Source organism: Stegostoma tigrinum, chromosome 34 (assembly GCF_030684315.1).
Source record: "Stegostoma tigrinum isolate sSteTig4 chromosome 34, sSteTig4.hap1, whole genome shotgun sequence".
In the NCBI taxonomy this organism is placed as follows: Eukaryota; Metazoa; Chordata; class Chondrichthyes; order Orectolobiformes; family Stegostomatidae; genus Stegostoma; species Stegostoma tigrinum.
Genome location: NC_081387.1, coordinates 12,779,999 through 12,803,366, shown reverse-complemented (window position 1 = coordinate 12,803,366; position 23,368 = coordinate 12,779,999). Strand labels below are relative to the sequence as shown.

Here is a 23,368-nt window from a genome sequence, read left to right as displayed (position 1 = left end):
CGGGCCTAGACCCTTCATCAGAGGCTCTCTGATGAAGGGTCTAGGCCCGAAACGTCAGCTTTTGTGCTCCTGAGATGCTGCTTGGCCTGCTGTGTTCATCCAGCCTCACATTTTATTAGACAGACAGGCAGCTGGGTCGGGCAGCATCTGGAGGAAAGGAGCAGTCAATGTTTTGGTTAGTACTCTTCTTCAGGACTGGATGTTGGGGTGGGGGAGTTGCTGTTAAAGTAGGGGAAGGGGTGGAGGCGAAATGATCGTGGTAAGTGGGCACTGGTGTTAGGTATGACCCGGTTGGTCGATGGGAGGGATGAATCTGGTTGGAGGCTGGAAGGGAGGGTCACAAGGTGGAATGGAAGGGAGGGGGTGGGGCTGGAAGGGGAAGCAGGCGATGGGTGGGAAAGTTATTTGAAATTGGAGAACTCATTGTTGCGTCGTTCGGGCTGTAGGGTGCCCAGGTGGAAGATAAGGTGTTGTTCTTCAAATTTGTGTTCTGAGCCGAGGAAGGACGTGTCGGTGTGGTTGGGGATTGGGATGGGGTGTAGAAATGAGCAGTGACCAGGAGGTTAGGTTGGCCATTTTGGGCCAGGTGAAGATGCTCAGCGAATGATCCCTTAGTCTTCGTTTGGTCTCATTGTCATAGGGAAGACCACATCGGGAGCACCAGATGCAATAGACCAGGTTGGGGGAGATGCAGATGAAGCTGTGTCTCACTTGGAAGGACTGTTCCGGGCCTTCAATGGAGGTGAGAGAGTTGGGGTGTGGGCAGGTGTTGCATCTTTGACAGTTACAGGGGAAGGTCCCCGGCAGGTTGGAGCATTGGTGGCATCCCACCCAGACACATCCCCCTACCCTGTCCCTGTACCCCTGAATACCCCATGGCTAGTGACCCTCTCCATGAGGGCATAGAAGGATGGGTTAGTAAATTTACAGACGACACTAAGGTCGGTGGAGTTGTGGATAGTGATGAAGGATGCGGTAGGTTGCAGAGAGACATAGATAAGCTGTAGAGCTGGGCTGAGAGGTGGCAAATGGAGTTTAATGCAGACAAGTGTGAGGTGATGCACTTTGGTAGGAGTAACCGGAATGCAAAGTACAGGGCTAATGGTAAGATTCTTAGTAGTGTAGATGAGCAGAGAGATCTCGGTGTCCATGTACACAGATCCTGAAAGTTGCCACCCAGGTTGACAGGGCTGTTAAGAAGGCATACAGTATTTTAGCTTTTATTAATAGAGGGATCGAGTTCCGGAACCAAGAGGTTATGCTGCAGCTGTACAAAACTCTGGTGTGGCCGCACTTGGAGTATTGCGTGCAGTTCTGGTCACTGCATTATAAGAAGGATGTGGAAGCTTTGGAAAGGGTGCAGAGGAGATTTACTAGGATGTTGCCTGGTATGGAGGGAAGGTCTTATGAGGAAAGGCTGAGGGACTTGAGGCTGTTTTCGTTAGAGAGAAGAAGGTTGAGGGGTGACTTAATTGAAACATAAAAGATAATCAGAGGGTTAGATAGGGTGGATAGGGAGAGCCTTTTTCCTAGGATGGTGACGGCGCGCATGAGGGGGCATAGCTTTAAATTGAAGGGTGAAAGATATAGGACATGTCAGAGGTAGTTTCTTTACTCAGAGAGTAGTAAGGGAATGGAACGCTTTGCCTGCAACAGTAGTAGATTCGCCAACTTTAGGTACATTTAAGTTGTCATTGGATAAGCATATGGACGTACATGGAATAGTGTAGGTTAGATGGGCTTGAGATCGGTATGACAGGTCGGCACAACATCGAGGGCCGAAGGGCCTGTACTGTGCTGTACTGTTCTATGTTCTATGTTCTAACCCACCTAGCTTGCACACCCCTGGATACTATAAGCAATTTAGCATGGCCAATACACCCAACCTGCATATTTTTGGACTGCAGGAGGAAACCGGAGCCCCCGGAGGAAACCCACGCAGATAAAGGGAGGATGTGCAAACTCCACACAGACAGTCGCCTGAGGCTGGGATTGAACCCGGGTCCCTGGCAGGTCCCTGGAGAGCAGCGTGAACTAAGGAGTGGCGAAGGGAATAGTCCCTGTGGAGGGCAGAGAGGGGTGGAAGGTGTAACGGATGGTGGGGTCTAATTGGTGTTGGCAGAAGTGTTTGAAGAAGATAACGTTGGATGTGAAGGCTGGTGGGTGGGAAGTGAGGACAAGGGGGACTCTATATTTATTATGCTTGTGGAGTTGGGTTGGTGGCTAAGAGCTGGGGAGCGAGGAATGGAGGAGGGGTAGCAGAGGGCTGCCTGGAGAAGGGGAAAAGAGCTCTGTTTGAAAAAGGCGGACATCCGGGATGCTTGGGAGTGGAATGACACCTCATCAGAACAGATGCGACGGAGATGGAGGAATTGGGAAAACGGGATGGAGTTTTTGCGGGATACAGGAGGTCTAGATAGCTATGGGGCTCTGTGGGTTTATAGTAAATGTCAGCACACAAACTGTCACCAGAAATGGAAACAGAGGGGTCAGAAAGGGCAGGGAGGTGTCTGAGCTAGACCAAGTGAATTTGAGGGTGGGGTGGAAGCTGTTAGCGAAGTTAATGGTCTGCTCCAGGTCAGCCTGGGTATGGGATGCAGCACCGATGCACCGTTATCCTACCACCGGTGACCACCAATCACCCACCATTCCCCCCTGTTCTTTATCTGCAGCTTCCCCCTACCCCCACATCCTGAAGGGTAGTACCCGAGACGTTGACAGCTCCTTTCCTCTAGATGCCGCCGGGCCCTGCTGTGTTCTGCCAGCCTCCTGTTTGTTTCTGAACTTGTCCTGAGCAACATTCTTCAGTACTGGGTGGACCTCTACCAATGTTCCAGCACAGCGTCTTCCGTCACATTCCCTTCACCGAAGATAAGCAACTTGACACGCTGCTGGGGAAGGAGAAGAGGAGGCATCGACGAAATCCGGAATCTTCGATTGGATATTTTCAGGGAGTGGCTGAAATGTATCAAAGCAGTGTGTGTTCGGCGCCAGCACATCGAATGGAACAGAAGGGCAAGGAAGTGTAGATTGATGGCCTTGACCATTGCTGGCATAGAGGGAGAGAGAGAAGCAACAGTGAGAATTGTAATCCTACATTTTTACACATAGTTAACATGGGAACAGGGAACAGGAGTAGGCCATTCAGCCCGCTTGAGACTGCTTTGTATTCAGTCATGAGACGAGGGCAGCATTTATTGCCCATCCCTAATTGCCCGGGTGGTTAGTTAAGAGTCAACCACATTGCTGTAAACCTGGAGTCACCTGTAGGCCAGACCAGGTATGGATGGCAGTTTCCTTCCCTAAAGGATATTAGTGAACCAGATGGGTCTTTCCTGACAATCAACAATGGATTCATGGTCATCATTAGACTCCTAATTCCAGATATTTTGTTGAATTCAAATTCCACCATCTGCTGTGGTGGGATTCGAACCCAGGTCCTCAGAATGTTAGCTCAGTTTCTGGATTAATACCTCTAGGCCATCGCCTTCCCTCCTATAGGGGACGTATATGCTCTACCATTTCATACAATCATGGTCGATCTCATCGACTCCACTTTCCTGTTCCCTCTCCATAGCCCTTTAGCCCATTATCAATTAAAAATTTAACTTCTCCCTAACTTTGGTTCAGCACCTGAACCTCTGGGGCAGTGAATTTCACAGATTCACAACCCTTGGAGTGAAGGAATTCCTCTTCATCTCTGTTTTAAACCTGCCAGCCGTTAGTTCGAACCAACGAGCCTCTAAAATCTGTGATCGTCCACTTCAATGCCGCACAATACAGCAAACAGAGACTTGATGAGCTGATTATTTATTTTTCAATGATTATTATTTGATGTTGACATGTTAAGAGGAAATTGGGTCAAAGAGGTGGGTAGCTCTTTGGGAGTGTTACAAAGGAGTTGAGAGAGGCTGTGGGAGGTTGAGGAAGTGAATCACCAATGATGGAAGTCTGAAGATTGAAGGCTGGAACTGGAGTATCTTGATGATCTCAAATGGTGGTTGGGCAGGTGGTGAGGGACAAGCAAGGCCTCTGACTGCTCGTGCAGGTCAGCAAACACAGGAATTTGGGGTGAATGGTATTTGCTGTGATTGGGATGCGGGCCTCAAGAGGTTTTTGGATGATCTTAGACTTTTAGGCCGTCTAGAGGTTGGGAGGTGGCGGGGGGAGGAGGTGGGGCTGCAGACAGGTGCAAATGCATGGGAATAGAGGAAGCAAAAGTGTCGATCAGGAGCTTCAACAGAGGCAGGGGTGGTGATGACTGTCAGAAAAGATTTTAACAAGGCTGTTGCCAGGGTTTGAGCTACAGAGAGAGGCTGTGTAGCATGGGGGTTATTTTCCCCTGGAACTTCAGAGGCTGAGGGGTGACCTTATAGATGTTTATAAAATCATGAGGGGGATGGATAGGGTGAATAGCCTTTTCCCCAGGGTAGGGGTACCCCAAACCTAGAGGGGCATTGGTTTAAGGTGAGAGGGGAAAGATTTATAAGGGACCTGAGGGGTAATTTTTTCCACACAGAGGTGGGTGCGTGTATGGAATGAGCTGCCAGAGGAAGTGATAGGGATGGGTACAATTTTAACATTTAAAAGGCTTTTGGATGGGTATAGGATTGAGAAGGGTCTAGAGGGATGTGGGCTAAATGCTGGCAAATGCGACTGGCTTAATTTAGGATGTCTGGTTGGCATGGGCGAGTTGCACTGAAGGGTCTGTTGCTGTGCTGTACATCTCTATGACCCTGACAGTCTCGTTCCTCTGGATTCCCACCCAAGGTGAACTCTAATTCAAGGTAAACACCACCGTCTAATTTTAACTTCACGATAGAAACCTTTTCTGTGGTGTTGCCAAGGCAGAGGGCGATGTCTGTGGCCCTGGGCGGACGGGGGAGGCCTCAGGCTGGAATTCCCTCCTGGTCTATCCCAGATAGGCCGTCTCCAGGCCCCCACTTTGGTCCCCTTCCCGCCTACTGAGAGCTGGATACAGCCTGGAGATTCCCAGTAGGCATCTGAAACTTAGAGTTTTACACATTCAATCAGCCCTCCCTGCAGGGGGAATGATGGAGGTGAGATATCACCTTTGCCTGGTGCAATTTTAAACCCAATTACTTTCTGAGGGGGGCCTAAAGATTAGGGCTTGTTCATCACTTGGGATAGTGAAAGGCAACTCGGGACCAGAGAATGGCTTTGGATGAAACTCTAAATGGCCGAGGTGCGTGCAAAGTTGGCTCTGTTCCTCTGCAACTTGGCAGATATTGGAGCTTATCAGGAGGTTGTAACTCATCGGGTGCAGCTTGTGCTGTTCTCAGCTTCTCTCCTGGTCCAAAGCGACACAACGTGCTGGAACATCACTGACACAGTGTTGGCCGGCCTGCTTCAAAGTTGCAAAAAGGCAGAGGGCGGTTTGGGGAAGCCTCGGGGCGGGCCGGGGTTGAAACGTGCCGCTCGCTCGCAGCTCGTCCTCCATCCTGCACAGAATGGCTCGGCCGTGGCCAGGCCTACTCCTTCCTCACTGAGCCCGGGTTTGGACCTCTCCCCGTGCAGAGGGAGCGACGGGTTGACCCCGCGACTGAGGAGGGGCCATCACCCACCCCCACACCCCCCACCTTACCCGCGTCCCGTGGCTGGGCGAGATCCAGGAGCGCGGCGTTGCGCTGGAGCATGGAATCGTGCCCAGGCTGTAGATGGAGGTGGAACATCAGCGCTGTTCTGAGGCAGCAAGGTGAGGTATAAACTGATCGCTGAACCTTTGTCAGTCAGGTCAACCTGAGGTCAGTGGATGCAAAATGGGAATGGCATTTGATGGATATTCCCAGTCGCTGCAACAGATAGCTGGCACATTTTGGAAGTCTGATCCTCTATTTCCCCTTTCCGCGGTCTCACGCCTGGCAACTGCCAGCGGTCTCTGAAGAAAGGCTGAGTGCGATCTGGTTAAGAGCGGATTTTGTCTGCAGTGAAAGGAAGGTGTTTCTGAAGAAGGCTCCAGATCCGAAACGTCACCCTTCCTGCTCCTCTGATGCTGCTTGGCCTGCTGTGTTCACTCAGCTCCACACTGTTATCTCAGGTTCCAGCATCGGCAGTTCCTACTACCTCTGTTGGAGATCAGTGTTGGGTGCCAACAGGCTCTGCCAGTTTGTGTGCCTAATGTAACGTTGGTCCGTATTAATCCAACACCTTTTCTAACAGCGTTTGTTCACAGGATGTGGGCTTTGTTCGCCAGGCCAGCATTTATTGCCTTTCCCCAACTTGTAGCTGCATCGACCACTCATTAAAGCCCACACAAATGCACGAAACATACCCAGGGTAATCAGTCGACTGACTGATAGTACAGGAGGCCATTTGGCCTGGCGTGTCCAGCACCCTCCCACTGCCAACTAGCCTTCCCTAACAAACAGACCCACTCCTGGATAAAGTGAAATCCAGAGAAATTTAGGTCAAATCTCGGTTCAGTGAAAATGACTTCCCACAAAGTGTGAGATGTTAGGTGCGCGTCAGCTGAAACACTTGATGTGTGACTGTGGGAAATTTCTCACTTCTGGCTGACGGGCTCATGTCAGGGAACCAGGATATCCAGAAATCTGTCCTGGTACGTGGGAGCAGAGGGCACCTTGTAAAAACAGGAAAGCTAGAGGAATTTCACATTTCCATGCAGATTTCCAGCCGCCTGTTCAGCAGTGTGAAATTCCAAATGTGTTCGCAAACAGCATGCGTATATAGTTCTCTGCTAATGTGTAACACAGACTGCAATTGTTAACTTTCTGCGCGAAACTTCAGTTATTAACCTTCATTCCACTGGCAACTGTGTGAGGTAAAGGTCCATTGACATTTCCGATTGAAATCCTTCAGCAGCAACTTAGATTTAAATAGTGTTTTTAACACAATAAAATGTCCTGAGGTGCTTCACAGGAACATTATAGAATACTACACGTAGACTCAATTGTAAATACTGTTCTATTTTATTCTCTCTTCTATACAGTCTATGATATAGAATTATACATTGGATGATCAAAAGCTGGACAAAGGACAGAGGTTCACAGACACATTCATTTAGCGCAGCAAAGGTTCTTTGGCCCAGGCAGGCTCATTGTTCCTTGAAAGTGGAGTCGCAGGGAGACAGGGTAGTGAAAAAGGCATTTGCTATGCTCGCCTTTATTGGTCAGTTAATTTGAGTATCAGAGTTGGGAGGTCCATGCTGCGGCTGTACAGAACACTGGCCAAGTCAGCTTTGGAATACTGCATGATAACAAGGTGTGGAGCTGGATGAACACAGCAGGCCAAGCAGCATCTCAGGAGCACAAAAGCTGACGTTTCGGGCCTAGACCCTTCATCAGAGCTCTCGGCCCGAAACGTCAGCTTTTGTGCTCCTGAGATGTTGCTTGGCCTGCTGTGTTCATCCAGCTTCACACTTTATTATCTTGGATTCTCCAGCATCTGCAGTTCCCATTATCTTTGGAATACTGCATACAGTTCCAGTCTCCCTGCTGTAGGAATGCTGCTGTGAAACTTGAAAGAGTGTGGAAGAGATTTACAAGGATGTTGCCAGGGTTCAAGGATTTGAACTACAGGGAGAGGCTAAATAGGCTTGGGCTATTTTCTCTGGAGTATGGGAGGCTGAGGGGTGACATTATATGGGTTTATAAAGTCATGAGAGGCAGGGATAGGGTGAAGAGCTGAGGTCTTTTTCCCCAGAGTAGGGGAGTCCAAAACCAGAGGGGCATAGGTTTAAGATTTATAAAGGGACCTAAGGGGCAACTTTTTCACACAGAGGGCGGTGTGTGTATGGAATGAGCTGCCAGAGGAAGTGGTGGAGGCTGGTACGATTACAACATTTAAAATGCACCTGGATGGGTGCATGATTTGGAAGTGTTTAAAGGGATATGGGCTAAATGCTGGCGAATGGGGCTAGATTAACTTAGAGTACCTAGTAGGCAGGGACGAGTTGGACCGAAGGGTCTGTTTCCATGCTGTACAAGTCTGTGACTCTCTGACTTTAGAAGTTTGCTCCAACATTACTGCCACTAAAGGTGCGCTAATCCCAATTTCCTGCATTTGTCCCATATCCTTGAATATTATGGTGTTTGAAGTACTCATCCAAATATCTTTAAAAGATTTCAAAGCATGTATCAAAGGAGGAATATTAAGTGAGGAGGTGGAGATTTGTAGGGAGGGTGTTCCAGAGCTCGGAGATGAGGCAAAATTGGATTTAGGATAAATGGAGAGGTGGGTGGAAATAAACGGAGTGTTGTGGGGCTGACGGAGGTTACAGGATTGGGTGGCTGGAGAGAAGGTGAGGTCTTTGACGGGTAACAGTGTCAAAATCTAGAATGTTACTTGCTTTGGGCCCCAGGTGGTGGGGAGTGGCATTTGCTGTGCAGTTGCCAAAAGCTGGCAACAGCATTGTGGATGTTCTTTAAGCCGTTGGTGGGCGGAATGTGGAAGACCAATCAGGACTAAAAGGGAGTTGTCACATCTAGTGGCACAGCGGTGGGATTTCAACCAGACAAGTGGAGGCAGAGATGAAATTGGAGTGATGGCACAGCGCAGGAGAGTTGGAGTGGGAAGTGAGTTGATCTTCGTGATGGCATGGTCAGTAGCTTACCCCAGAGATACCAAAAGGTCGCAAACAGGGCTGGCTTAGTTTAGGAGATAATGGGAACTGCAGATGCTGGAGAATCCGAGATAACAAGGTGCAGAGCTGGATGAACACAGCAGGCCAAGCAGCATCTTAGCAGCAGGAAGGCTGACGTTTCGGGAAGGGCCTAGGCCTGAAACATCAGCTTTCCTGCTCCTATGATGTTGCTTGGCCTGCTGTGTTCATCCAGCTCCACACCTTGTTATCTCTGGCTTAGTTTCGGACTGTTTCCAGGGAGAGGGATAGAGCCAGCAGTAAGGGAATGGAGTTTGAACTGAAAGCATTAGGCGTTAATCTTACTAACAGGAGGACCATTGTTCATCCAATAGTGGGTGTCGGGCCGACAGTCTGGTCATGGAGCTTTACAAGCGATAACCCGCCCCATCCCCTTGTTTAGTTAATGGGAGCTATTCAGTTTCCTACCTCTTATGTGCTAGCCCTTCGAATTTCATGCTGTTCCAAGGGCATGCTTTGGTACAGCTGTTCTTGAATTTATTGCTGGGATTTGACTAAAGTCCCTCGAGAAGTCAGTCTTAATATCTTATCCTAATAACCCTGCCTGCGGTGGGCCGGTGTTTGTGGTTGACTCGTTTTGTTTTTCAGTTGCTACTGCACAGGACTGAGTATCTGGGTCGTTTATAACCACTGGAAGCATGACCACACTATGCTTGCTCCTCGTGTTCTTCGTAGAAGGTAAGCCCACTCGCTAGTTCCCCATCGCTTTTGTCCGCCTTTAAGGACAGTAAGATCCTGTTTAAAACTGACCCTGCTCATGATGTTTCCTCTGCCCTGTCGGTGATAAAATAGTCACTGCGTCTCCAACATTGTCCGTTTCTGCTCACTCGGCCATTCCCTTGTGTGTCTGCTTGCCCACTCAGTCCTGAGGTTCCTCTGCTCTTCCTCCTTTTACTTCTCTTCCCCTCGGTCTTTGTTGTTCGTCCCCATCACTCCACTCTAGTTACTGTACTCCTGTCCTCTATCCTAACCTCTACAAGCTCTGGTGTGTCTACTCTACCCTGTCTCCCATTCTGAACTTGCACTGAACTTTCTGACCCTCCCTGGTGGCAGGGGTCAGTCGGTGCAGGTAATTTTGCAACTGCACCGACCACTTTTGGCCACAGGATGAAGCCTTGGCCAAGCTTTTCGCCATTTAGCTGCAGACTTGTATTTATATTTACATTTGTGTTCCTTTAACATTTCAAAATTTACTTTAGATTGAAGATGGCTTTACATATGAGCGTAGGTATTTACGAGTGCAAAAATGTTTTAAAGTTGTCTTATGCTTAGGAAGATCCTGAAGTATGTGACTGTGCGGTGTTTCTTTTATGTTTTAAGACCAGTTTTATTTTGAAAGTTATTTTTAGTTGTGAACACACAGTGCTGAGAATGTATGGTGCAATGTTTCAAGCTTTACATTGTTTTTAAAAGTGAGAAACAGGCAAAGGAACCTCATTTTAGCTCTGATTTCCATAGGGACCTATAACACATTTGAAATCATTTCACCTAAAGTTGTGATAATGAGGTGTAGAGATGGATGAACACAGCAGGCCAAGCAGCATTCAGAAAAAAAAATTCTGAAGGGTCTAGGCCTGAAATGTCAGCCCTCCTGCTCCTCTGATGCTGCTTGGCCTGCTGTGTTCATCCAGCTCTACCCTTGTTATCACAGATGCTCCAGCATCTGCAGTTCCTGCTATCTCTCACCTAAAGTTGTGATGCTCAGGAATGGGAACAGTGAGGATCTCAGGAAATGTGAGAATGACAAAAGCTGTAGATACAGGGGCGATACACAACTTTAGGTTTGCAGACTTTCCCCAGATAAAATTAGATCAACAAAAGACCGGTGATTTTGAGATTTGGGGAGGGGAGGCTTTTGAGGACCATAGCAACAAGGCCTGCAGCCAGAGCGAAAACAAAATAGACTTATGCATTTTTTTAATTCCATGTAAGAAGAGGAGGAGGTCATTCAGCTCTTGGAGTCTGTTTTGCAATTCAGTTACAGCCTGGCTTGGGGTGGCATGGTGGCTCAGTGGTTAGCTGAGATTGTTGACTTGCTCGCCGAGCTGGCTTGTAATCGTACAGATGTTTCATCACCATGCTCGGTAACATCATCAGTGAGGCCTCTGATGAAGCGATGTTGTTCTGCTCTGCTTGGAATTTATACTGTCTGGTCCATTGTGGTGAGCAGTGTCATTTCTGGTTTTGGTCTGTAAGGGTTTGTACATGGGGTCCGATTCTATAACAACTTACCAGGATTAAAGACCCCATTCCAACAACATGCAGAACCAACATGGTTTACAAAATATCATGTGCAACGACTGCCACAACATTACATCACTCAGACAGCAAGGAAACTAGCCATCAGAATACATGAACATCAACTAGCAGCAAAACAGCACAACAAACTCTCCTTAATATCTGTGCTCTCAGATAACGAAGGCCATCAATTTAACAGGGACAAGGTAACCATAGTAGCCCAAGCCAAACATAGACACGCATGGGAATTTGTAGAGGTTCTCCACCCATACTTCAATTAGCAAATGTATAGAACTGGACCTCATACAGATCAAAATCAGAAATGACAGCACTCACCATAACGGAATGGACAGTGTAAATTCAAGTGGAGGGAGAATAACCTCACTCCATTGGATGCTCCGCTGATGATGTTACCGAGCATGGTGATGAAACGTCTGAACGAAAACAAGCCAGCTCGGCGAGCAAGTCAACACTGTCACCCACAACCTGAGCTAAAAATATTTGCTAAAACTTTAAAGGTTCGCATTGCAGTCTCCTAGTACTAGGGACCCAGGTTTGATTCTAGCCGTAGCTAACTGTGTGGATTGCATGTTCTCCCTGTATCTCCATGCGTTTCCTTCCACAGTCCTAAAGCTGTGCAGACTAGGGTGGATTGGCTGTACTAAATTAGCCATTAGTGCTCAGGGAGGTGCAGGCTGGGTGGGTTAGCCATGGGAAATGTAACAATAGGGTAGGCCTAGGTGGGTGCTGTTTGGAGGGTCAGTATGGACCCAGTGGGCCAAATGGCCTGCTTTCACAGGACAGGGATTCCACGATCACTTCTGTGCACCCATTAAACGAATGTTATTGCTGTTATATTCTTGAACAAATGTCCCCTTTCAAAGTTAAAAGAAAATAATGAACTGCACCTTCACAGATCACAAATGCTGACAGTTCCGTACAGTCACCTGTTGTGAAGTGTTTAACCGACGCTCTCATCTTTCCAGGGATCTCCCAGATCACATACTCAGGGAAAGAGTATCATTTGGTCCAGGAGCTGAGGAGCTGGTCTGAAGCTCAGGCCTATTGCCGGGCTGAGCACACCGATCTGGCCAGTGTAGTGAGCCCAGCGGAGGGAACGGTCATTGCTTACCTTCCAGCACAAGAGGAAGGGTCCTGGATCGGGCTTTATAACGACGAGCGATCCTTCGACGGATGGACGTGGACCACAGGAGAGCCGTTCAGTTACGCCAACTGGGCAGATTCCTACCCTCAGGAATTCAACAGCAACTCTCCCGTCTGCGTTTATATAAGGCAAGGCCAATGGTTCGACATGAAGTGTGAAGCTCCGCTGAGCTTCATCTGTTACACAGGTATTTATTGCCACATTTATTTCCTCTGTTAACACCAAGAGATGTTATAATTGTACATCAGCTTCTACATAACAGCTATCTGAGGCAGTGGGATGAGAGGTGGTGGCGGCGGGGGGAGCGGTCTCGCCTCGGTATGTGTGTGCAGCTTTGCAGATAGAGACGAGGAAGCTTAGGCCTCAAAGTTCCATAAAGCAGGAAAGGCCTGGGTGCCACCGCTGAAATGCAATAATTCTGCAGCTCCTGCTCCTGAGAGCAGCAGCTCCGATTCTCACCCCGGGACAGGGGTTTGATGCAGGACAGGTTGCATAGTTGAGGCAGCTGTACATAGAGTGGCAGAGATGGACGGCTGGGAAACAGACCTTTCAGCCCAACTCGTCCATGCCGACCAGACACCATAAATTAATCCAGTCCCATTTGCCAGCCTTTGGCCGGTATCCCTCTAAACCCTTCCTATTCATGTACCCATCCAGATGCCTTTTAAATGTTGCAAATGTACCAGCCTCCACCACTTCCTCTGGCAGCTCGTTCCATACACACACCACCCTCTGTGAGAAAAAGTTGCCCCTATGGCTACTTTTAAATCTTTCCCGTCTCACCTTAAACCTACGCCCTCTAGCTTTGGACTCACCTACCGTGGGGAAAAGACCTGACTATTCACCCTATCCATGCTCCTTATGATTTTATAAACCTCTGTAAGGTCACCCCTCAGCTCCAACGCTCCAAGGAAAACAGCCCCGGCTTATTCAGCCTCCCCTAACAGCTCAAACCCTGGCAACGTCCTTGTAAATCTTTTCTGCTCCCTTTTAAGTTTAGCAACATCCTCCCTATAGCAGGGAGACCGGAATTGAATGCAATATTCCAGATGTGACCTCGTCAATGCCCTGTACAGCCACAACATGGTATTGTTACTCCTATACTTAATGCACTGACTAATACATAGCTATGATTGAGGTGGTTAGCTCTGGCTAAAGAGTGGCAGATGGAATTTAGTTCGGATAAATGTGACATATTGCATTTTGGTTAAACAAACAAGGACAGGACTTACACAATTAAAAGTTAGGCCTTGGCTAATGTTGTGGAACAGCGAGACCGAGGGGGTTCAGGTACATAATTCTTTGAAGTTTGCACCACAGGCTGGTTAAGAAGGCATTCAGCACACTTGCCTTCATTGCTCAGGCCTTTGAGTACAGGAGTTGGGACGTCACGTTGTGGTTGGACAGGACGTTGATGAGGCCTCTTCTGGAGCACTGTATCCAGTTCTGGTCACCCTGTTATAGGAAGGATATTATTAAGCTGGAGAGGGTTCAGAAAAGATTTACCAGCATGTTGCTGGAACTGGGGGAGTTTGAGTTATTAGGAGAGGCTGGGACTTTGCTCACTAGAAAGTAGGAGGTTGAGAGGGCTATCTTTTAGATGTTTATAAAACCATGAGGGCATCGATAAGGTGAATGACAAGGATCTTTTCCCCAGGGCGGGGGAGCTCAAGGCTAGGCAGCATATTTTTAAGGTGAGAGGAGAAAGATTTAAAAAGGGACAACTTTTCTTACACAGAGTGGGGTTTGTGTGTGGAATGAACTTCCAGTGGAAGTGGTGGATGTGGGCACAGATACAGCATTTAAAAGACATTGAATAAGAAGTGTTTAGAGGGATATGGGCCAAATACAGGCAGGTGGGGCTAGTTTAGTTTGAGATTGTGGTCAGCATGGGCCGAAGGGTCTGTTTCCAGGCTGTATAATTCTATATTTGCAGAAGTTGTAACACTTGCCCATTCATCTCCTCTCTCCTCACTGATCAACACCCCAAACACATGCTCTCCAGCTGAATAAGTGCTCCTACTTGCAATTCTTTCAGTCCAGCCCCCCTGCATTCGCTTCTCTCAATGCGGCCTCCTTTACATCAGCGAGACCAAAGGCCAGACTTCTGCTCTGTCTGTAAGAATGAACATGACCTCCCTAGCTGCATGGCATTTCTATAAGAGGCCTTGCTGTGGCGCTAACATTTCCACCCTGGGCCTATCGCAGAGTGCTAACACACAGGGACATCATCCCATTTCCTGCTTGGGCACCGCCCAGCTTAAGGAAGGACAGTTGGAGGGGCTATGGGTGAACCACCGATCAGAAATAGGGACATCGGACTGTTGTCGGGAAATGCCCCACAACACACCCCAGTCACAAACGTTGGAAATCAATAAGAAAAACAGGTTTCTTTGGGGATCGCAACCAGAGCCCTGCGGGGGGAAGAAGAGAGGAAGGGAATAGTGGTAGTGATGGGGAGAGACAAGTGTTTCTATTGCCTCAGGCTGGTGTCCTGGGTTCCCTGTGCCCAGTGTCAAGGATATGGCACGGTAGCTCAGTGGTCAGCACTGCTGCCTCACAGCGCCAGGGACCTGGGTTCAATTCCACCCTTGGGCAACTGTCTGTGCGGAGTTTACACGTTCTCCTGCGTCTGAGTGGGTTTCCTCCGGGTGCTTCGGTCTCATCCTGCGGTCCAGAGGTGGATTGGTCATGCTAAACTGCCCATACCGGGTAGGCTAGATGGATTAGCCATGGGAAATGCAGGGTTACAGGGATGGGGTGAGTCTGTGTGGGCTTGATGGGCCGAATGGATTCAATGGTTGTAGCTGTGTGTGTGTGAGGAGGGGGGGATGTGCGGGGCGGGGAGTGCGGTGTCTGCTCTGCTCCATAACAATAGGGAATGTCACCTCAAAGCTTTGATATCAATGAAGAGTGATGGATGGATGGATCATTTTGACCTGCAATGCTTGTGTGTTCGTAGACCTGAAAAGGCCTGTGTATGCCATTCCCAACGAGAGCAAACAGTCTTCTCAAGTCGGAAGCCAGAAGGTGGGAAGTTCGTTGGATGTCATAAATAAAAGGCATTTTAAGCAAAGTAAGCAACACTTTGAAACAAGACTAAACTCAATGATTCGCCTGCGATCGGTTCTGCTTTTGGTTCAGTTGTTGATGGGGAAGAGATATTCAAGCGTTAGAAGGGGCACGCCAGGGGGCTCCACAAAAACAGGAGAATCAGAAACAGAAATAAGCCATTCGGCCCCTTGAGCCTACTCCTGCCATCCCACAAGATCGTGGCTTTAACTCCACTCTGACCCTTCCCCTCCCTTTATGTTGACCCCTCCATAACTCCCTGGTTGATCAAAAGTTGCAACAACTCAGCCTTATTTAGATTCAGGCTTTATTGTCACATCTACTCGTGCACAGAGTCAAAGGAGCGTTCATGGCAGTGTCGTAGCTACAAGTACTCAGGCACAAAAACTTAAGAACAAGGCAGAAAGAAAAAAAGAACAAAGTTAACTGTTAAACATCACAGTCACTCTTAGTATCGCGCAACAAATAAAGAAGGATTTACCAAAATTCACTGGACTCTGGGGTGGTTCCCGCAGATTGGAAAACAGCCAAAGTGACGCCACTGTTTAAAAAAGGAAGGAGAAAAAAAGCCGGTAACTATAGGCCAGTTAGCCTCACTTCGTAGTAGGGAAAATGCTTGAATCTATCCTTAAGGAAGAAATAGCAAGACATCTGGATATAATTTGCCCCATGGGGAACACCCAGCATGGGTTTATGAAGGGTAAGCCATGTTTAACTAATTTAGTGGAATTCTTTGAGGACATTACTTGTATGGTGGACAATGGGGAACCTGTGGATGTGGTGTATCTGGATTTCCAGGAGGCATTTGACAAGGTGCCACACCAAAGGCTGCTACACAAGATAAAGTTGCACGGCGTTACAGGTAATGTATCGGCATGAATAGAGGATTGGATGACCAGTAGAAAGCAAAGAGTAGGGGTAAATGGGTGTTTTTCTGGTTGGCGGTCAGTGGCTAGTGGTGTGTCTCAGGGATCAGTGTTGGCACCCCAATCGTTTGGAGTTGGCGACTCAGTGTGGTGTGTGAAAATTTGCAGATGACACTAAGATGAGTGATAGAGCAAAGTGTGCAGAAGACACTGAAAGTCTGCAGAGGGATATAGAAGGTCTAAGTGAGAGGGCAAAGGTCTGGCAGATAGAGTAATGTTGATAAGTGTGAGGTCATCCATTTTGGTAGGAATAACAGCAAAATGGACTATGTTTTAAATGTGAAAAAATTGCAGCACGCTGCTGTGCAGAGGGACTTGGGTGTCCTTGTGCATGAATCGCTGAAGATAGGATTGCAGATGCAGAAGGTAATTAAACAAGCAAATGGAGTTTAAAAACAGGGCAGCTTTGCTGCAGCTGTATAGGGTCCTGGTGAGCCCGCACCTGGAGTACTGTGTGCAGTTTTGGTCTCCTTACTTGATAAGAAATATACTAGCACTGGAGGGGGTGCAGAAGAGATTCACTCAGTCGATTCCAGAGTTGAGAGAGTTGGGTTATGAGGAGAGACTGAGTAGACTGGGATTATACTCATTGGAATTCAGAAGAATGAGGGGAGATCTCATAGAAACATATAAGATTATGAAGAGAATAGATGAGGTGGAGGCAGGGAGGTTGTTTCCGCTAGCAGGTGAATCTAGGACAAGAGGGCATAGCCTCAAAATAAAGGGAAGCAGATGTAGGACTAAGATCAGGAGGAACTTCTTCACCCGAAGGGTTGTCAATCTGTGGAATTCCCTGCCCAGTGAAGTGGTTAAAGCTACCTCGCTGAACGTTTTTAAGGCAAGGCTAGATAAAGTTTTTGAACAGTAAAGGAATTAAGAGTTATGGTGAGTGGGTGGGTAAGCGGACCTGAGTCTCAAAAAGATCAGCCATGATCTTATTAAATGGCGGGGCAGGCTCGAGGGGACGGATGGCCTACTCCTGCTCCTAGTTCTTATGTTCTTAAGCAAAGTTAAAAGTTCAAACATTGCGGTCTTTCCTCAGTGTTTAGTCATCTCAGTATCTTAGCTGCGAAGTAGGAGGAGATTGGAAATGTTAGCCCTATTCTCCTCGGAAAGGAGGAGTCTGTGATGTCGCTACGTGGATGATTTAGCCAATCAAGTCGAGGTTTGGATCCAAGGAAGTGGCGAGAACTTATTACCTTTGGCGAGAGAGTCAACAGGATGGTGGTCCAAGGTTCAAAAACATTGGCAAAAGGAAGTGGGGGGGCCTAATGAGAGGAGTGTTTCTCACTCAGCTTTGCTGAGCAAACATCACCTGTAAAGGTACCGAGCGCTGATTCCGTTAATAGTTGGGAAAGAGAGGTCAAAAGGTCATGGAGGAGGAAGGAGCTTACCAGGCCCAGGGCCTTTACAGGAACATGAGGATGTGGGATTAGGCAGAACCTGCTCGTTCAAAGGGTCAGTAGTGAATGAGCCCCCCCCAACCCCAAACTTCAGTCCAATGACAACATTTTCTAAGCGCAAGGTGAGCTCATCCATGGTTCTGGAAGGTACCAAATCATAACGACCGTTGCCACAGAGTCAGAGAGGATGATGGGAAGGTTAGGGTGGGGTGGAAGCAGACTCAATGGGAACTTTCAAAAGGGAATTTGGTAATGAATTGCAATAGAAAGGAGGTGCTGAGCCGATGGGGAAGGAACAGAGAGGAGTGGGCCTCATTGGATGGTCCTATGAAAGAGGCTGGCAGTAGGCTGAAGGGCCAAGAGTCCTTGATTCTAATGAACACCCCCAAACCCCGGATCAATCACTGTGGTAAATGCTGTGAAATATTCCTTTCAGCTCGGTTCCAGCCCATCACGACCGCAGACAGGATTTACTTCCTCATCGAGGACGAGAAGACCTGGACGAAGGCCTGGAACCATTGCCGGAGCCAGTACACCAACCTGGTGAGCGTGAGGAATGCGGAGGATGCTCGGATCATCGCGTCGCTGCCGCACGAGCCCCAATGGATCGGGCTCTACAACGACGGGCTCTCCGGGTGGATGTGGGCCAATGGCGACAAGGTCAGCTACACCAAATGGGCCCTCTGGCACCCCTACACCTTCAACGCCACCCTGCCCATATGCGGCGCCATGCTCGATGGCGAATGGCACGAAGCCGACTGTGATTTCCCGTTTGCCTTCATCTGCTACAAAGGTGATCACTCACACTGGATCATTCGACCATAAGACACAGGAGCAGAAATTAGGCCGTTTGGCCCATCAAGTCTGCTCTGCCACTCAATCATGGCTGATAAGTTCTTCAACCCCGTCTTCCCGAAACCCTTGATCCCCTTGATAATCGAGAACCTACCTATCTCAGTCTTAAATGTACTCAATGGTCTGGTCCCCACAGCCTTCTGTGGCAGTGAATCCCATGAATATTGCACAGTACAGCTGGCCTGTGCTCGTATTTGGGCCCTATCACCTCCCACTTGATATCATCTTAGCCTGTCAACTTACCACATAATTACTTTTGCCTCTCCTATAACTGATCTGTGCAATTTCTCTGTAATGTCCCCCCCGACCCAAGTGCTAGTGAGTTCTCTGGGTATACAGGTTTGTGCAGAATTGGAACAGTTAGTAATTATTTATGAAATATCTGTCCTATAGTTGTTGTCTTTTTGGAAGATCTCCCACTTCCTAGACCCTCTACAGTGTGGAAACAGGCCCTTTGGCCCAACAAGTCCACACTAACCCTCGGAGTACCCCAACCAGACCTGCTCTTCTTTTCCCTGTAACCCATCTACACGTCCCTGAATGCTATGGGCAATTTAACACAGCCAATCCACCCTGGCCTGCGTGACCTTGTACTGTGGGAGGAAACCGGAGCACCCGGAGCAAACCCACGCAGACACGGGGAGAATGTACAAACTCCACATGGACAGTCGCCCGGGGGTGGAATCGAACCTGGGTCCCCTGGTGCTGTGAGGCAGCAGTGTGAACCCACTGGGCCACCACCTTGGAATCATCTCTAGCCCCATCCCAGTGAATCCTTTAATGAGTTAGAGAGAGGTGACATTGCAGCAGTAATGTTGCTGGGCTAATAATCCAGAACCTGGGGTTAATGTCCTGGGGGTAGGACTTTGAACTGTACCAGGGCAATTGATGAGAAGCGAGTCCAATAATGGAGCTTGCCTCATAAAAGGCTAGTCCTAAAGCCTACACCCTTAACTGCCCTCTAGACATTAGGGATGGCACCAAAAGCTGGCCAAACTGGTGACACTCATATCCCACAAGCAAATTAAAGACCTTTCCTTGGGAGAAGTGCCCAATCTGTTCAGACTCTTCCCAACCAGTAGAATTTTGCTTGAACTAGACAACACAAAACGACGGGCACTGAATTTTGAATCCTGACCTACTAAGGAGTGAAAATGCACACAAGGCAGGATGGGTTAGAAGTATTAAGATTGTCGCTGGTAAATCCGGTAGGGAGTTTAGGGTTAGGTTCCTGACCCAGAGGGTGTGAGAGTGTGGAATGCATAACTAGCAGGAATCCTCAGACAAAATAGCTACGATTTAGTCGGCGAACGCAAATCCAAAGTGTTGTTTGTGGCTCTCCATGTGAGCGTAAGGGGTGTATACAGTCCTGGAGGATGAGGGGCTCTCTCTCTCCATGACCAGTTAGTCAGAGACCTCTGTCACCATCGTAGTTCAAGCCTGCCGTTGGACAGACGGGGTTTGGCACAAGAAACTTGGTCGTGGCTCTCTGTATTTCCCATTCTACAATCCGAAGGGTGTCAGCTGGTGGGGCTGACTCAGCAGAGTTGCTCTCCTTTGGAGCATTGGGATGGGTGGTAGGCAGCACATATCCAGTAACCCCCCGATGGCACCTCCCAAATCCATAGCCTCTACCACCTAGAAAACCCGAGGGCAGTCGCTACATGGGACAATCACTGGCTCTTGCAAGCTCCCCTCCATCGCCCACCATCCCGACTTGAAGCTATTTTACTGCCACTGGCCGAAATTTCCCTCCATAAGGCCGCTGCGGGTGTGCTTCGGCCATGGTTGGTTTGCCAAGTAGAGTGATGCCAACAGTAGGTGGGAAGGGGGGAGGTTCGATTCCCATTGCCAGCTGAGGCTACCACGAAGGACTCTTCTTCCCAATCTCCCTCTCTCCCCTTACCCAAAGCTTGGTGACCCTCAGCTTAAATCACTGCCAGCTGCCTCTCTACTGAATGAGAACGCAGCCCCGTGATCTTGCAGTGACAGTGTCTCTGGACTGCAGAGTTTCAAGAAGGCAGCTCACCACCATCTTCTCAAGGTGGGGTAACTATGGACGGGGTGGGGGGGGGCAGTGTGTGGGGTGGATGACAGATGCCGTCCTAGCTGTTGATGCCCACAGCTCACAAAAGGAGGCTCGCGTGGAACACCCACCCCCTCCCCCCACCTCCAACGTTGGCCCCTGTGGGCTGAGTCCCTTGTTCCCATTCATTTCAGACAACCCTCATGTGACCCCACACGTTCCGCGGCCGAATCAGAGTTGGCTTGAGAAGTTGAGCCCTTTGTGACGTTTCTGTCTCCGCAGACCTGAGAGCCAAGGCGGAAGTCAGGCCTGCAAAAGTCAGGCCACCTGCAAAACTGAGACAGCCCGCGAGTGACGAAATCCCTTCTGCTCCGAAAAAGGTCACAAACCACAGTGCTGCTACAAACGTCGGTAGGGAACGTCTCGAGCACCCAGCAGAATTCACTTTCTGAGTCTGCTTCGCGTTGGGGTGTTGTAGCGTCGCCCTGTTCGGAGCTGTGGAAGGGAGGGACAGGACCACACAGAGGAATGAACTTGCGGAGGAGGTGGTACACATAGGCACATTTAAAAGACATCTGGATAAGTACATGAACAGGGAGTGTTTTGGGGGATACAAGCCCAGGAGCAGGCAGGTTTAGTTGGGGGATCATGTTCGGCATGGACTGGTTGGACTGCAAGCTCTGTTTCCGTGCTGTATAACTCTATGAATCCGTGGTTCCATGCCAATGTCATAGAGCTCACTGTAATGGCCTGATTGGATCCCCAACTACACACTCTCGCCTATTCCCTCACATCTCTGAAAAGTTACACTGTGCCGTTGCGGAGATCACCTATTTCCATCTCTGCAACGTAGCCCGAGTTTGCCCTTCCCCCCGCTTCACCTCCCTCAGCTCATCTGTTGTTGAAAACCTCATCCTCTACCTTGACAGGCTAATCCCATCTCAGTATTTACCCTCTGTCAACTCAAACTCAACCAAAACCCTGCTCTGCCCACCCTAAAACATGGCCGAGAGCTGCTCGTTCATGACCCCAAGTGCTCACTGAGCTCTGCTTTCTGAAGTTCTCATCCTCGTTTGCAAGTCTTTCCCTGACCTCGCTCCTCTTTACCTCTGTAATGTCCTCTAGCCCTCTGGGATCTCTGCACTCCTTTAGTTTGAGCCTCAAAACATACCTCTGGCTTTTCATTATCGCAGCGTTGTTGTCTAGCTACCTGGGCACTAAGTTTTGTCATCTACTCCCGAAACCTCCGCATCTCTCCACTTAAAAGAAAAGCCGCTAAAAACCAACATCTTTGACTGAAGTACTGGCCTTCTGCCACAATATCATTGTAATTTTGCTGCTCAGTGCTCCTGCAAAGTGCCCAGGTTTGTGTACCTAAGGCGCTAGAGAATTGTAGTTTGGTTTGTCAATCAGTCTCACTGGAAGATGGCTACATTAATTTACTGAAAGCAGTCTGGGTTTAAGGTCGGTTTGCTCGCCGAGCTGGTTTGTTGTTCCACAGACATTTCATTCCCCGGCTGGGTAACATCATCAGTGCAGCCTCTGATGAAGTGGGAGTACTGGGTCAGAAGGTGCCTACATGAACAACATCAGGAAGACACTACATGCCCTGACACACTCATCACACTACCCTACGTCAGACATGCATCGGAACTCACCACATGACTCCTATGACCGCTGGGCATCAGAGTGGCACACATCAACCCTACGACAACTGCTCACCCGAACTAAAGACTCACTTCCCGCCGTGGACAGGATCAATGTCATCTATGAGGTCCCCTGTACAGACTGCGAGAAACACTACATCAGACAGACAGGAAGGAAACTAGCAACAAGTGTACCAGCTGGCTACAAAAATGCTCACTCACTTCAATCCACATGGATTAGGACAATCACCAATCCGACTGGGACATCACCAAAATCCTGGGACAGGCTAAGCAGAGACAGGCACAGGAATTCCTAGAAGCCTGGTACTCCACGAAGAAAGCCCTCAATAAACACATAGAACTCAACTTCAGATGCATTCCACTACGAAGGAAAACCAGGAGTGAGGCAATCCAGCTCAACGGACCCCAGAGTTTAAAACCAGGTGGGAAAACACACCGAGGCTTCATCAGAGGCTGCACTGAAGATGTTACCCAGTACGGTAATGAAACGTCTGCGGAACAATGAACCAGTTCGGCAAGCCAACCAACCTCAACACTGAAAACCCGAGCTACAAATCTGCTCCAAAGCCTTAGAGCCTGGACTTAAGTGTGTAATGATGTCGAAGAATCCATTGTCAGGAAAAACCCATCTAGTTCATTCATACCCCTTAGGGAAGGATCCTTACCTGGCCTGGCCCATGTGTGATTCTAGGCCCACAAAAACATGGCTGATTCTCAAATGGAACTAGAAATGGGCATTAAAAGCTGGCCTGACCAGCAATGTCTATTTCCTGTGAATGAATTTTACAAAAAAATGGACTGGCCATATAAATGCTTTCCTAAAAGGAAAGGTCAGAGGCCTGGAATCCTGCAGTGAGTAACTCACCTCGTGACTCCCCAAAGCCCATCCAAGGCATAAGTCAGGAATGTGATGGATGGGTCCAGCCCCAACAACACTCAAGAAGCTCGACACCATCCAGGATAAAGCAGCCGCTTGATTGGCACCACATCCACAAACATCCCACTCCCTCCACCACCCCTGCTCAGTAGCAGCAGTGTGTACTATCTACAAGATGCACTGCAGAAACTCACCAAAGATCCTCAGACAGCACCTTCCAAACCCACAATCACTGGAAGGATGAGGGTAGCACACATATGGAAATACCACCAGCTGCACATTCCCCTCTAAACCACTCACCATCCTGACTTGGAAATATATCGGCCGTTCCTTCACTGTTGCTGGGCTGAAAGGAATTCCCTCCCTGACAACATCGTACATGGATTGCAGCAGCTCAGTAAGGAAGCTCACCGCCACTCTCTCAAAAACAACTGAGGGGATGGGCAGTGAATGCCGGATGAATCCCTTTTCCCATGATCCATTCATTGGCACAACCAG

General features: G+C 48.7%; 1 protein-coding gene across 1 annotated transcript in view; it reads left to right on the top strand.

Annotated features, from left to right (window-relative positions):
* Positions 1 to 23,368, top strand: part of LOC125446552 (macrophage mannose receptor 1-like) — a 42,533-nt gene that overhangs the window by 8,851 nt on the left and 10,314 nt on the right. The window contains exons 2-6 of the mRNA XM_048520218.2: positions 9,230 to 9,319; positions 11,866 to 12,231; positions 15,007 to 15,120; positions 17,882 to 18,238; positions 20,609 to 20,737. Of these exons, the coding sequence (XP_048376175.1) occupies positions 9,280 to 9,319; positions 11,866 to 12,231; positions 15,007 to 15,120; positions 17,882 to 18,238; positions 20,609 to 20,737 (1,006 nt within the window). The 5' untranslated portion in view covers positions 9,230 to 9,279. The remainder of the gene's footprint in view (positions 1 to 9,229; positions 9,320 to 11,865; positions 12,232 to 15,006; positions 15,121 to 17,881; positions 18,239 to 20,608; positions 20,738 to 23,368) is intronic.